The sequence below is a fragment of the Grampus griseus genome (assembly GCF_964374135.1).
Source record: "Grampus griseus genome assembly, chromosome: 3".
In the NCBI taxonomy this organism is placed as follows: domain Eukaryota; kingdom Metazoa; phylum Chordata; class Mammalia; order Artiodactyla; family Delphinidae; genus Grampus; species Grampus griseus.
In genome coordinates, this window is record NC_139019.1 from 91,084,622 (window position 1) to 91,099,826 (window position 15,205).

General features: G+C 37.1%; 1 protein-coding gene across 2 annotated transcripts in view; it reads right to left on the reverse strand.

Annotated features, from left to right (window-relative positions):
- Positions 1 to 728: 728 nt before the first annotated feature.
- Positions 729 to 15,205, reverse strand: part of DCP2 (decapping mRNA 2) — a 43,590-nt gene continuing 29,113 nt past the window's right edge. The window contains exons 5-11 of one of the 2 annotated variants that reach the window (XM_082651368.1): positions 13,344 to 13,496; positions 13,106 to 13,218; positions 12,899 to 13,006; positions 10,602 to 10,740; positions 7,747 to 7,857; positions 3,937 to 3,988; positions 729 to 1,790 (exon numbers count right to left, since the gene is read on the reverse strand). In XM_082651368.1, coding sequence (XP_082507494.1) covers positions 1,627 to 1,790; positions 3,937 to 3,988; positions 7,747 to 7,857; positions 10,602 to 10,740; positions 12,899 to 13,006; positions 13,106 to 13,218; positions 13,344 to 13,496 — 840 coding nt within the window. In that variant the 3' untranslated portion in view covers positions 729 to 1,626. The remainder of the gene's footprint in view (positions 1,791 to 3,936; positions 3,989 to 7,746; positions 7,858 to 10,601; positions 10,741 to 12,898; positions 13,007 to 13,105; positions 13,219 to 13,343; positions 13,497 to 15,205) is intronic. The other variant, XM_082651369.1, reaches the window with a different exon arrangement.

The window sequence follows — 15,205 nt, forward strand, 5'->3', positions numbered from 1 at the left end:
GTGAGTAACCTAATTCTAAACACACTGCTATAACTGAATTATCCTGCTTAGCACCAGGAGGGTGACACTTGTATTAATAAATAGAATTTCTCCTTTAAAATCAAGCCATTGAAAAGCTAAAGCAAATTAATACCAAGTGAACTCCTTGCAATAGCACTTCTTTTGAAAGTCCCACCAGGTTAAATAGAACCCCTATTAAATAGGCTATCTATACAGAATAAAGATTTCTACAATAAAATTTACAAGCAGAGATATATTTTGTGGATACCACATGTAAAAAAGATTTTTAAAACCCACATGACAGAAGCACACGCACGCATATGCTCACACTCTCCCCGCAACCCCCAAAGAAACACCTTCAATGAGGTTAGAAGCAGCCCAAACACTAAAGCCCCTTAAAGCCCTGGTGATTGTCCTCAATTATATAGCTAAAATCCTTCTTTAAATGGGCACTGCCATCCTTATTTGGATTTAAGAATCCTAAAGGAGCAAAATACATTCCTAGGAGTGAATTATACACGTTACTTCCGTGTTCTGATCCTCCCCTAGTGAAATGCTTTATCTGTACTTGGGTACACTGCATACCCTTCCCTTTGGCTCCATCATCTAGGGGCTTCATGCTAATAAAAGTGTGTCAGTCTCTGCTACTACTGCAAATTGGAACCTAATATAACATCAGTTTCCAGAGATCAACACTGAGATGCAATGTAAAACCTAATAATGTCAGTATTCCATACATATTTACACAACTTAATACAGAATAAAGTTTCACAAGAACAAAATCATCATATGATACTAAGGGGCTGGCAGCAGGATGGTGCAGATGTGACCAAAGCAGTTTCGGGGTCCCAGCCCCCGTGCTCTCTCCCCACTACCCTCTCTCTCTCCGCGGTCTCCCAGGTTCACTGACTGCACACAGCACAATTCAAAATTAGAGCATCAACTCCCCGCCCAACCAACTCAGTCCCTCTCCAGGCTGAGGACTTTGTCCTTTAATGAAGTGCTGAGAGTTCATTTTGAACATGAACATTGTATAGCAGATGCTGACTCTAAATAAAACCTTAACAAAACTCCTAGCAGAGGAGGATTAGAAAACCTAAGTGGTTAGAAGCAGAGATAGGCACAAAATGCCACCAAAGCAGATGACCTGCAATCTTGACTTCTGTGACATTTCAGCTCTTGTATTCATTTAATAATTGTGTATTTTAAGTTTCTTTTAAAATTTTCAATATAAGGAAACTAGTAGTTATCAATACAATCACTGTAATGGGTTGATGGAGCATTCCCATTAACTTAGCTGTTAGTGATGACTCAAACACTATTTTCTTGACCAGAATACAAAATAAAAACCATAATCACACAGAAAAAAATGCCCTCATAAAAAGCAACTTAAATTCATTAGCCAAACACTGAAAAGGTACGTATGTATAAAAAGTTATAACTGCATTTACAGTGCAAACTCATGTTTCTTTCTACTCTCTCTTCTGCACATAGAACATCTCTTCAGAAACATCATTGCCTCCCTGCATTTCTTTAAAACACCTGAGAAAGGTAAGGCTCAAAGAGACACCCACTCAAATGCAACAAGTCTCTGATCTTGGAACTTCCACAACACATTTGTTGCTATCAAAGGTCCAAGATTTTCATTATAGCATTATGGTCAAACTTGAAACTCAAAAAGGCTCTGGATGAAAAGGGGAACTTGCAACGTCCATTACATGCCACAGACTGGCCCTCGGCATGTTCTAGCAACTGGTCTTCACCGGAGCAAGGTAAGTCATATACAGCATCTGCTTAAAAAACAAAATAAATAAGCTCAGTAACAGTAAGAAATCAAATCTTGCCCTTCACCTTTTGTTATAAAGGAATCCATGTGCAGTATATATTCATCTCCCCACACTCTAAATCTAACCTAAGTAGAACCACCAAGATATCTTCCTTTCCCTAAACTGGTACTCAAGTGAATTTCTAATCTATTATTGCTTATTCCAAACAAACATTCAAAATCTTAATCTCAGCCTTTATTTTAAGACCCTTAATATTCACCTGCTTTCAAAAATGGGCATACCTAGGGACTTCCCTGGTGGTGCAGTGGTTAAGAATCCGCCTGCCAATGCAGGGGATACGGGTTCGAGCCCTGGTCCAGGAAGATCCCCCACATGCCACGGAGCAACTAAGCCTGTGCGCCACAACTACTGAGCCTGCAAGCCACAACTACTGAGCCCATGTGCCACAACTACTGAAGCCAGCACACCTAGAGCTCGTGCTCCACAACAAGAGAAGCCACTGCAATGAGAAACACGTACACTGCAATGAAGAGTAGCCCCTGCTCACCACAACTAGAGAAAGCCCGTGTGCAGCAACGAAGACTCAACACAGCCAAAAATAAATTAATTTTAAAACTGGGCATACCTTTGTTTACCACCTATATTTGTATTTTGTGCCAACATAAGGGGAGCTTCTTGATAGAGATCAAAATGTAAACATTATAAAGATTATAATTACAATGTAAGATCTGTAAAGATTCCAATTCTAGAAAAATAAAGCTGGAGGTTATTAAATATTCAGTGAGTATGTCAACCTAAAGAAAAATCCAAATTTTCAAAATCATAGTACAACAGAACTCCAACTTATCAGGGCTTTTTTTTTCCCCTTAAAGTAGAACAGGGACCTGACCAGGAAAGTAGGTTTGGAATAGACACCAAAAAGTTGAGGCAGAAATAAAGTCTGATACGAGGTTTCCCAGGATAAGAACACTTTTATACTTCCTTCTCAAGACAACTCAAAATTTTATATATCTGAATCATGCCTAACTAAGTTGGATATACATTATACTGTGCCTTCTTTAATGTTCCTAAACATATGGCTTTTTAAAGATTTTGTGAAATAATTGATTTCTGAAGTTACATTACTTCAACTATCAGCCTATCATGCCCACACCACCTAAGGTGGCCAGAAAAGTCCAACTAAGAGGAATTCTACCACCATAACTTAATGATAGTTCCAACTTCTTACACTTAATTTTCCAAAACAGGGTTAAAGGATCTCTCTCTCTGTTTTTTTCCTGGACGTGCCGCAGGCACGTGTGATCTTAGTTCCCTAACCAGGGATCGAACCCACGTTCCCTGCATTGGAAGCACGGAGTCTTAACCACTGGACCACCAGGGAAGTCCCCAAAGCATCTCTTTTAATATAGCTTCTATCTTGCTTAAATCATAAACAGTAATGCAAGAAAATATAATTATAATGCTTTTCAATTCTTAAGAGTTTTCTATATGAAAGCCTTAAATCTAGATGGTAAATAAATGCTTACCTACTGCACAGAGAATTTCATACCATTCAAAACAGGACCGAAGAAAAAAATAGCCTAATGCACTTCCAAATGACATCTATTAAATCAGTATTTACAAAGAGCTTTCTACATTCCTCAACATTACTTTCCAAATCAGATCACACACCTACTCTTCATAACTGAGGGTGGAGAAGTTCCAAATGGCATTTTAATAAAAGCTATCCTTAGTACCATCTTAACAAGTTGATCATTACCTCAAGTAAGGGGGAAATGTTTCCCTTCTGAAGTTAGCACTCCCCTTACATATATGTGAGAATGAGGTTTCTCCTCACCATTTTGTTACTTGGGTCTACTCCCTGTCTAACCCTTAAGCAATTATTTATTTATTTACAATATTCATGCACAGCACCAAGGCTTCACATTCGCAAAAGAAATAGCACAGTGAAAGGGCAAATAATTTAAATAAATTTATTTTAGCCAGTTTCATATTTAGAGAACTTGACCATATATATGAACTCTCTACAGACCATGTGCAACTCTTTCAGCTTATCTATCACAGTTCGTCATGCACCACTAAAATCAAGGTTACTTCAAAACCAAACCAAATCCCAACCAGCAGAAATTTTAAAAAGAAAATGACTTGCCTGTTTCAAAAGTATCCTGAAGCTTTCGTGGATGAAGTTTTTTTTCACATTTCTATTAAAAAACACAAACACACAACATACCATCTCCAGTTATTTCAATTATAAATAAGGAGATATAGTATCAAATTTCTCAGGAAGAGAATTAAACCATATAATCACCATGCCCACCTTGCATTGGTATTTTTAATTTTATTTTTATTTTTTTAAGCCTAAAACTGTTTTTAGCTCTTGAATACACATACAATATGGAAACACCAGAAAACAAGAAAATTATTCATTAAATTTCTCAACCCAGAGATAATTACTATTAACACTCCCGTACATCTTTCCAGCTTTTTTTCTATGAAGATATGTGTGAATGTATTTTCATATAATTATGTAACAAACAGAATTATTCTATACATAGTATTCTATAACCCATTTTTTAACATCTTTATTGGAGTATAATTGCTTTACAATGGTGTGTTAGTTTCTGCTTTATAACAAAGTGAATCAGCTATACATATACATATATCCCCATATCTCCCCCCTCTTGCGTCTCCTTCCCACCCTCCCTATCCCACCCATCTAGGTGGACACAAAGCACCGAGCTGATCTCCCTGTGCTATGCGGCTGTTTCCCACTAGCTCTCTATTTTACATTTGGTAGTGTATATATGTCCATGCCACTCTCACTTCATCTCAGCTTACCCTTCCCACTCCCCGTGTCCTCAAGTCCATTCTCTACATCTGCGTCTTTATTCCTGTCCTGTTCCTAGGTTCTTCAGAACCACATTTTTTTAAGATTCCATATATATGTGTTAGCATACAGTATTTGTTTTTCTCTTTGACTTACTTCACTCTGTATAACAGACTCTAGGTCCACCCACCTCATTACAAATAACTCAATTTCGTTTCTTTTTATGGCTGAGTAATATTCCATTGTATATATGTGCCACATCTTCTTTATCCATTCATCTGTTGATGGACACTTAGGTTGCTTCCATGTCCTGGCTATTGTAAACAGAACTACAATGAACATTTTGGTACATGACTCTTTTTGAATTATTGTTTTCTCAGGGTTTATGCCCAGTAGTGGGATTGCTGGGTCATATGGTAGTTCTATTTTTAGTTTTTTAAGGAACCTCCATACTGTTCTCCATAGTGGCTGTATCAATTTACATTCCCACCAACAATGCAAGAGGGTTCCCTTTTCTCCACACCCTCTCCAGCATTTATTGTTTGTAGATTTTTTGATGATGGCCATTCTGACCGGTGTGAGATGATATCTCATTGTAGTTTTTTGCCTTTGCCCTGCAGGATTTTTTTTTTTTTAACATATTATTAGAGTATAATTGCTTTACAATGGTGTTATTAGTTTTGGCTTTATAACAAAGTGAATCAGCTATACATATGATTAGTGATGCTGAGCATCCTTTCATGTGTTTGTTGGCAATCTGTATATCTTCTTTGGAGAAATATCTGTTTAGGTCTTCTGCCTATTTTTGGATTGGATTGTTTGTTTTTTTTAATATTGAGCCACATCAGCTGCTTGTAAATTTTGGAGATTAATCCTTTGTCAGCTGCTTCATTTGCAAATATTTTCTCCCATTCTGAGGGTTGTCTTTTTGTTTTGTTTATGTTTTCCTTTGCTGTGCAAAAGCTTTTAAGTTTCATTAGGTCCCATTTGTTTATTTTTGTTTTTATTTCCATTTCTCTAGGAGGTGGGTCAAAAAGGATATAACCCACTTTTTAAATGTATATACTATGAACATATTCCTTTTTCAATAAATACAAATCTACACCATCACTTTTAATGACTACATGGTAGTCTATGGCATAGATCTACGATATTGCATTTAGTATTACCTTCTTGGATATTTAGATTATTTCCATGTTTTCATAACTAAGAGCAATGGAGTGAATATTCTTTAAATTTCTCTTCTAGGGAAACAAGGTAAGAACTTTTTCAGGCTTTCAATATAGCCAAACTACTCTCTAGGAGGCTGTACCAATTAGCAATTCTTAAGGGTTCTCAATATTCTCAACAATACATAAGTGGCTATCTTTTCATCTTTGCCAATCTAATGAGGAAAAGTGGCATCCTGTTTTATTTTACTTTCTTTGATTACACATTTATACATTTATCAGTCACTTTTAGTTCTTCCCTTATAAGCTGTTCATATACTTGTTCTCCATCATTAACTTTATTTTAAGAACTTATAAAAAATTTATTCAAGTTCTTTTAGACAAATATGAGAGTCATTTGTGAAGTTCCCCCCAAAAAATCAAGGATTTTGATTGGTATTGAATTAAATCTATGTATTAATTTGAGGAGAATTAACATTTGTATAGTACTATCATTTTAATCTGTGCAGCTTTTGTTAGGGACAGATGTTGAATGAGATTAAAAGCCTTCTGACCATCTATTAAGACTCTTCTTTGTTCTTGTCACTATTTCTACCAGAGTGGAGTACAATAATAGTAAAGGGCAAGTAGTCTAACAGTAAACTGATCTTTAACATGTGCTTGCTAGTGGAATCAATACACCCCAAGTTAAATCAACAGCACCTAGGGAATTCAAGAAAAATACTTTTGTTAAAAACTTGAAATTACTATTATCACCCACTGTTAAAGAAAGAAAAATAGGTGAAGATACAATAAGAAAATTCAACATAGAAATACCAGGACTGGGACTTCCCTGGTGGTGCAGTGGTTAAGAATCTGCCTGCCAATACAGAGGACACAGGTTCGATCCCTGGTCTGGGAAGATCCCACATGCCACGGAGCAACTAAGCCCGTGCGCCACAACTACTGAGGCCACAAGCCACAACTACTGAAGCCCGCACACCTAGAGCCCACGCTCTGCAACAAAGAAGCCACCACAATGAGCAGCCCGCACACCACAACAAACAGTAGCCCCCGCTCACTGCAACTAGAGGAAGCCTGCGTGCAGCAATGAAGACCCAACACAGCCAAAAATAAATTAATTAATTTTAAAAAATAATAAAAATAAAATAAATACATCTTTTAAAAAAAGGAAAGAAATACTGGGACTTACAGAAAAGATAAGCAAGGAGACTTACCAGTTTATGAATTATCTTCTGGAACACAGACTAAAAGAATGGAAGTAAATGCCTTAAAATGCTCACACGTATTTGTCTTTCAGCCTAGTCTAATGACTATGACACTGGCTATGAGTATTGTGTTTTATTTATTTTCGTTTTCTAAATTCTATCAACTTGAAGAAAACAAAAACACTGTGATGTTATTCCAAACTTTTAACTTCATTAAAATAATACAGACTCTATTTAGAAAAATATAGAGAGAATACTTAGGACTTGTCTAGAAAGCAGGGTTGACTACACACTGTTTCCAAAGTATTAAAATAAATCTAAATACCCACATATAGATAACCAACAAGAACCTACAGTATAGCACAGGGAACTCTACTCAATACTCTGTAATGACCTATATATGGGAACAGAATCTGAAAAAGAGCGGATATATGTATAACTGATTCACTTTGCTGTACAGCAGAAACTAACACAACATTGTAAATCAACTATACTCCAATAAAAATTAATTTGAAAAATAATAAATAGATAAATAAATACCCACATAAAAAGTAAAGATCAGTTGCACATTTGAATCAATGTGATAAACCTATAATTGAGAGTAGGCAGAGATTTTTTTAGTGGGTGAATAGTGCGCACACAGCAGGTTCATAAAAATCCTGTCAATATATCAATTCAACGTGCCTCGCCAATGCCCTTGCCCCATCTTAAAAAGCGTGAACTGCCTTCTTAGCATGAGAGCTGTTAACTCTTACCATCAAGGGATTCTGCTGCTTGCCTGGCTGGCTGTGGACCCCATTTGTTCTTTTCTTTTGATTAGGTGACTCTTGATACTGTTTTCTGCCATTTCCCCTCATACTTTGACTCTGTTTTTCCAATAAGAAGAAATAAAATGTAAACCTATAGCATAATGAAATAGGATAAAACAATATACCCCTATGAATGTATTTAGCTGGTTGAATCAGAGTTCAGCAAAGCACCCCCACCCAAAACCTTCCTTAAACACTGGAGAACCACTATCAATATATTTTCTTATAGAAGATAGTGCTTCACAAAGCAAGAGTCCTCAAAAGATATGAAACAGCAAATATAATGGTCCCTAGGAATCTTTCCACACCTCTTGCCTTATGCCATTTCTGCTCACAGACTGTGTTTACAAGCATGAGGAGTAAAAGAATAATGGGAGCAAGGAGAGGAACAACTTTGAAAACCTTATGTGACTGGCAAAGAAAACCTCTCTGTGAGGGAACACTTAGGCCCATTGACTACAGTCCTTAAAGCTGGAAACAGGCAGCCGATGTGATCACTGTTACCCTAAAATCTGCTTTAAATTATTAATAAACAAATAGGGATTTTTTAAATTAATAATCTCTTTTTATACAAAATAATAAAGACAACTGGTTTTTAAAATTTGGGCCATTATCCCTAAATTTTGACCTAAAACCTAAACATGCAGTAGTTGACATCTTGCTATTATACTGCTTTAACGAGTTAATTTTCTTAGAAAATAACTCTAAGTTTAACTTAAAACACAAAGTTTTTAAACATTAATTTGGCCTTAGAGGTCTTAAAAAGACAGCTATTTAAGAGGACTAGCTAAAACAGTGAGCAGAATAATTTTATTATTATTATAAAATGTATAAAAATACATTTATGTACATTCTATCTACCTACAGAAAAAATTAAGCAGTTCCTAAAATAGCTTGAAAACAACAAGCTAATTTAAAGAAAGAAAGGTAGGGAAATACAGCAGTCATGTTACCACAGACTTTTAATTCAATTTCATCCCATTCTTCTCGGTATTTACCTTTTATTGCGGTACCATATACATAAAATTTAGCACTTGAACCACTTTTAAATGTACAACTCAGTGGCAGTGTATAGTCACAATGTTGTGCAACCACCACCAGTATCCATCTCCAAAACTTTTTCATCATCTAAACAGAACTTTGTACCTATTAAATAATTCCATATTCCCTCCTGTCCCTCAGCCCTGGTAACCTCAAGTTAATTTCTGTCTATAAATTTGTCTATACTAGGCACCTCATGTAAGTGGAGTCATACAATATTTGTCCTTTTGTGTATGGCTTATTTCACTTAGCATGTGTTTAAGGTTCATCCATGTTGTAGCACGTACGTATCATAATTTCATTCCTTTTTTTTTTTTTAAATATTTATTTATTCATTTGGCTGCACTGGGTCTTAGCTGCAGCATGAGGGATCCAGTTCCCTGACCAGGGATCCAACCCGGGCCCCCTGCATTGGGAGCGTGGAGTCTTAACCACTGGAACACCAGGGAAGTCCCTTTCATTCCTTTTTAAGGCCAAATAATATTCCTCTATATGTTTATTTTGTTTATCCATTAATCTGCTGACAGACACATGGGTTGACACATGGGTTGTTTCCACCTTTTGGCTATCATGAATAATGCTACTGTGAACACTGGGATATAAGTTACCTGTTTAAGTCCCTGCTTTCAATTCTTTTGAGTATGAGCCTAGGAATGGAATTGCTGGGTCATATGGTAATTCTATGTTTAACTATTTGACGAACCATCCAAACTGTTTTCCACGGCAGCTGCACCATTTTACATTCCCACCTGCAATGGACACGGGTTCCAATTTCCCTACATTCTTGTCAGCACTTATTATTCTCAATTTTTTAATTACATTTTTATTACTTCGTACCTAGTGGGTATTAATAGTATCTCCTGTGGTTTTGATTTGCATTCTACTAATGATTGTGAGCATCGTTTCATGTGCTTATTGGCCATTTGTATATATTCTTTAAAGAAATGTCTATTCAAGGTGTCTACCCATTTTTTTAATTGGGTTGTTTTGTTTGTAATTGAATTGTAGGAGTTCTCCATATATCCTGGATATTAATCCATTAGATATATGATTTGCAAATTCTCCCATTCCATGGGCTGTCTCTTCTCTTTTGATAGTGATCTCTGATGCACAAAAGTTTTTAATTTTGATGAAACCAGTATATTTTTAAAAGAATGAAAATAAAAAGAGTGGTACCCAAATAGATGGCTAAAGTAATAAAGGCAGATACTACCATGGATTAGTAAGGATGTGGAACAAATGGAACTCTCATATATTTTGCTGGGGATATAAATTACCCGAGAATATTGAGTATATACTCAAGAACATAGGCATACCCACTGCTCCAACATTTCTACCCAATTCTATATACCCAAAAGAACTGTGTATGTTCCTCAAAAGACATGTACAGAAATATTCATAGCAGTATGGTTTGTAAAAGCCCCAAAGTGGAAACAACAAACATGTCCACTAAGAGTAGAATGGATAAATAAACTGTAATATAATCATACACCAGAATACAACACAGTAATGAACCTTTCACTGGTAGCATATTTACCAAAATCAGATGTTAATTCATATTACTTACTACACTGGATTAATACCAAAGCTGTAAAGGTTAAGGAGTCTCATCCCTACTTCAAATCACAAGTCAGAAACACAGGAGCCTTGGATTAACAATTCAGAACTCTACAACTGTTAATCTGTAATTCCTCAACTCAGATACATTCCAAAGTCAAATGAGCTAAAGTTATGAAAATCTTTAAATGTGTATCACTCACCTTTGCTTTTAAAAGGTCAGACATTTCAGAATGATTATTATTATATGGTTTTTGTTGCAGTGGTTGCCTGTGCTTTACCCACTGGTCACCGGGAGAACCTTCAGGAAATAATTGCTGACTGTGGCGGAATTTGGTTCGACTACACCAAGATTTAAAAAATAAAAATCAGATCAGAAAATTTTCACTTATAGTCTTTCTAACACCTGTTAGTTTATCTTACAGACTACAAATTTTACTTTATTTACTGTCTATCTCTGCCCACTGGAGTATAAGTTCCATGAGGGCAGGGGATTCTTGTTGACTCTGCCTATCACTTTACCCCCAGCACCCAGAGGAGTGCCTAGCATTCCATATTTCTTGAATGAATTAATACTCTGTTATTTTTAATCCCAAAGTTTCCTAAATTTATTGATACCACTTCCTCCCTATAAATGATTGTACTTTTAAAAATCTGGGGAGTTCCCTGGCGGTCCAGTGGTTAGGACTCTGCGCTTCCCGTGCAGGGGGCACGGGTTCGATCCCTGGTTGGGGAACTAAGATCCCGCAAGCTGTGATGCATGCCCCCCCACCCCGCAAAAAGAAACACAACTGAAGAAAATAATTCTTTCATAAATTTAGTAATAAATTCAATAAATCAATCTAGTCGAAACAAACAAATGTCAGTGGATCTTCCTTCTTAACAGGACAGACAACTCAATTCTCAATTCTTTACTAGGATGCTTAAGTATGGAATTTGATCTGGCACAGGTCAGTTACGGACCCCGGCCATGCTGGAAGAGGATCTGAAAAATTAAGCTACATTGTGCAGCAAAAAATTCAGGAGCTCAAAAACGATGGAGAAGCAAATTAAATAAAGATCCAGTCTCAAATACTTATGCAAAAGAAACCAACTGTAACAGTAGTTTGTAGTAAAGATAAGAAATCGTATTCTGTAGTACCACATACATGTGTAATACAGTCCAGAGCCACTGATCCCAAGATCCATATTATAGTAAGATTGTTTTTGAATATTTCAGAATCTGTCCCCTTTCCCATTTAAAAACTGTAATTAAATTGCAGACTCTCTACTCTTTCTTTAGACAAAACTCAGATATTTCCTCCAACACCTCAATAGATGTTATTCTATATGCTAAAAACAGACACCACCCTGCCTAAGCAACCTGAAATTTGGTTAAAGAAGTTATTTATTGTCTCATTCCATTCTCTAGGACCACAAACCCTAACACTGGCTGAAATATGTGGGAATCTTATCACACACTATGGTGGACAGATTCTCCCAAATATGAACAGTGACACAATTTCTTTTCAAACAGTGTCACTATTTCATGACTTTTTAGTAGTGATTGGATTTTTTTTAATCTTGACTACATTCCTGTCTACTTTACTCTTTTTCCTTTTTACTGCTTCCCTTATGTTTAGTAGTATATAATTTGGTGATTATAATCATAGATTCTGAAAGGCAGAAATGACCTTTCAAGGCATTTAGTCTAATCTCCTATCCTCATAAAATTCAACTAAAATGGAATATTCCCTATGTGTTTAAAAAATATTGACTGCAGATGTGTTACTCCTATTGTTTACTTTTTAAAGCTCTGGGATAAAAACAGAACACCTAAATTAGAGAAAGTATAAAAAGCAACTCTCTCTGAACCTAACAAAGGCAAAGTTCTAGCAAGCTGATTACAAATACATATACTTATTTAAGAAAATTACTTACTCAGCCTACTCTATAATTGTGATTTGGATACAATTACATTCCAACCAAGAAAATGCTCTTTGCGGTTCATGTCCATGTAATAGTCACTCTTTATAATATACAGTCTAGGCTAGGGAAAGAAAAGAAGCAAGCCCAAGCCTTCACAGTGCTATCTTTCTGAACAAATTATACATACACCAGCATCCCTCATCTCCTCTACACAAAAACAAACTTCAATCTATTCCCCCCATTCAACCATCTTCAGAAACTCAATTATTTCTAAAGTAAAGATATGAGAACAGGGAAGTAACAGTATAAATATACATACAGAGGATTTTTGTCTTTTCCTCATAGTCTATCTATCCATCTAAAAAGTTGATAAGCTCTTATGTATACCATTTTAAAATATGCCTGAAGCTCCTTTCCAAATTCCACTAACCTCTCATCAAAAACCCTTAAAATTTTTTTCAATTATTTGTGAGACCAGTAACAAAATAGTACCTACAAAAAGGAAGCCAACACCTCTACAAACTTTATAAGCAAAATGTCACTGCATTAAAAACTATCAAAAAGTCAGAATCCTACGCATATATTTCTTTACCTCAATTTTTCCACAGTGGGTTTAGCTGGTGTACTACCAGCTGAGGAAAATCCATTGTCGCTATCTGAGGAATCGCCAAATCTTCGAGAAAGCCAGTCCCTTAATGGTCTATGGAAACATTAAGAATTCAATTTTAAAACTTGGCTATGTAAAGAAACTCACTATCAGAATTTATGAAGTTTTGTATTTAAAGAAATACGAACATACCTGATAAAAGGAATGGCCATAAAAAATTTGTTTGGTGCCAAACCAAGTTTGGATTTTGGGGTCATATCATTTCTATGACAGGGCAATTTCTCAATGGAGAACCACTCAATGTTCTGAAACACAAGAAAATAATTCATTTTGTTAGTTACTTATTATCAAGGAGTTTCTAAAAGCAATTTCCTACATCATTTAATTGGGATACTGTCCAGCAATCTGAAAATACTTTTCAATTACATACCCGAATTTCTCTTCTGGTTTTCGGGTTAAATTTGGTATCTTTTGGAATTCCTGGAATGATGTACAAACGAGCAAGCTGGTCATTGATTCGAAGTTCAATGTAATCATCCTTACAAATATAATCTTTAATATCAAAACCAGTTTCTTCAAAGACCTGGAAATAACAAATTTGGATGATGATTTTCAAGTTTTGCTGTTAGACCTTCAGTTCATTAAAATTTGTTTATATCAAAGACAAAAATTTGGGACTTCCCTGGTGGAGCAGTGGTTAAGAATCTGCCTGCCAATGCAGGGGACACGGGTTCGAGCCCTGGTCCGGGAAGATTCCCACAAGCTACGGAGCAACTAAGCCCGTATGCCACAACTACTGAGCCCACATGCCACAATTAACCAAGCCGGCGCGCCTGGAGCCCGAGCTCTGCAACAAAGAGACGCCACCCCAATGAGAAGCCGGCGCACCGCAACGAAGAGTGGCCCCCACTCGCCACAACTAGAGACAAGCCCACACGCAGCAACGAAGACCCAACGCAGCCATACATACATTCATTCATTCATTTAAAAACCACTAAGGAAAAAGTCAGAATATTTCAGGGTCTAGTTCTAGCTGTGCCTCTGTTGAACTCTTCACTATGGAAAAACCTCCTTGCATACCTGAGCCTAAGTTTCTTCACCTATTCAGTGAAGGGCAACGTGGGAAATTGTGACTTACAATAATATATATTTGGTCACTGTCCCCCTTTCTGGTACAAGATCTCCTAAAACCCTTGGAATGTCTTAAGTGACGAAAGCAAGAGTGTCTTTTGTTATGTTAATTAGGTGACTTAAGAAGCCCCTGTAAGGATTGAGTAAGGACTGAAGCTGGTTGCCAGGTGATTAAGAGGGCTGGAACTTTCAGCCCCTCCTCCCCCACACCTCCAGGGATTGAGCTCAATCGCTAATGGCCAATGATTTAATCAATCATGACTATGAAATGAAGCCCCCCCCCTAAAAACCCAAAAGGAGAGTTTCTGGTTTGGTGAACACATGAAGATTTGGGCATAGCAGTGCTCTAGAAGAGAGCATGAAAGCTCCTTGCCCTTTCCCTATACCTTGCCCTATGTATTTATGTCTTCCATTTGGCTATTTCTGAGTTATATCCTTTTATTACAATAAACTGATAATCTAGTAAGAAAAACTGAATTCTGAATTCTGCGAATCACTCTAGCAAATTAATCAAACCCAAGGAGGAGCTCAGAAGCACAAATGACAACCTGGACTTGCGATTGGCATCTGAAGCAAAGGAGGGTCTTATGGGACTGAGCCCTTAACATGTGGAATGGGATGCTATCTCCAGGTAGATAGCGTCAGAATTGAGTTGAATTGTAGGACACCCAGCTGACGTCCAAAACTTGCTTGCTGGTGTAGGGAAACACCCCCTACACACACACACACACACACACACACACACACACACACACACACACACACACACACACACACACACACACACACACACACACACACACACACACACACACACACACACACACACACACACACAATGTAATTGGGTCCAGAACCCTTAAGATGTTAGAATACATCAGTGGTTCCCACTCTGTGGGAAGTCACTGGGAACTCCATATGGATTTTATTCACCGCAACCACAAATCTATATGTATACCAAGCTACAGAATGAAAAGTGTCTTACACCAGCGGCCCGTTTCGTGGAAGACAATTTTTCCACGGACCGGGGTTGCAGGGCTGGGTGGGCGCCGCTCACCTCCTGCCGTGCAGCCTGGTTCCTAACAGGCTGCTGACTGGTACCATTCCGTGGCCCAGGGGTTGGGAGCCCCCGTCTTTCACAAAGAAAACCATTTCTCAAAC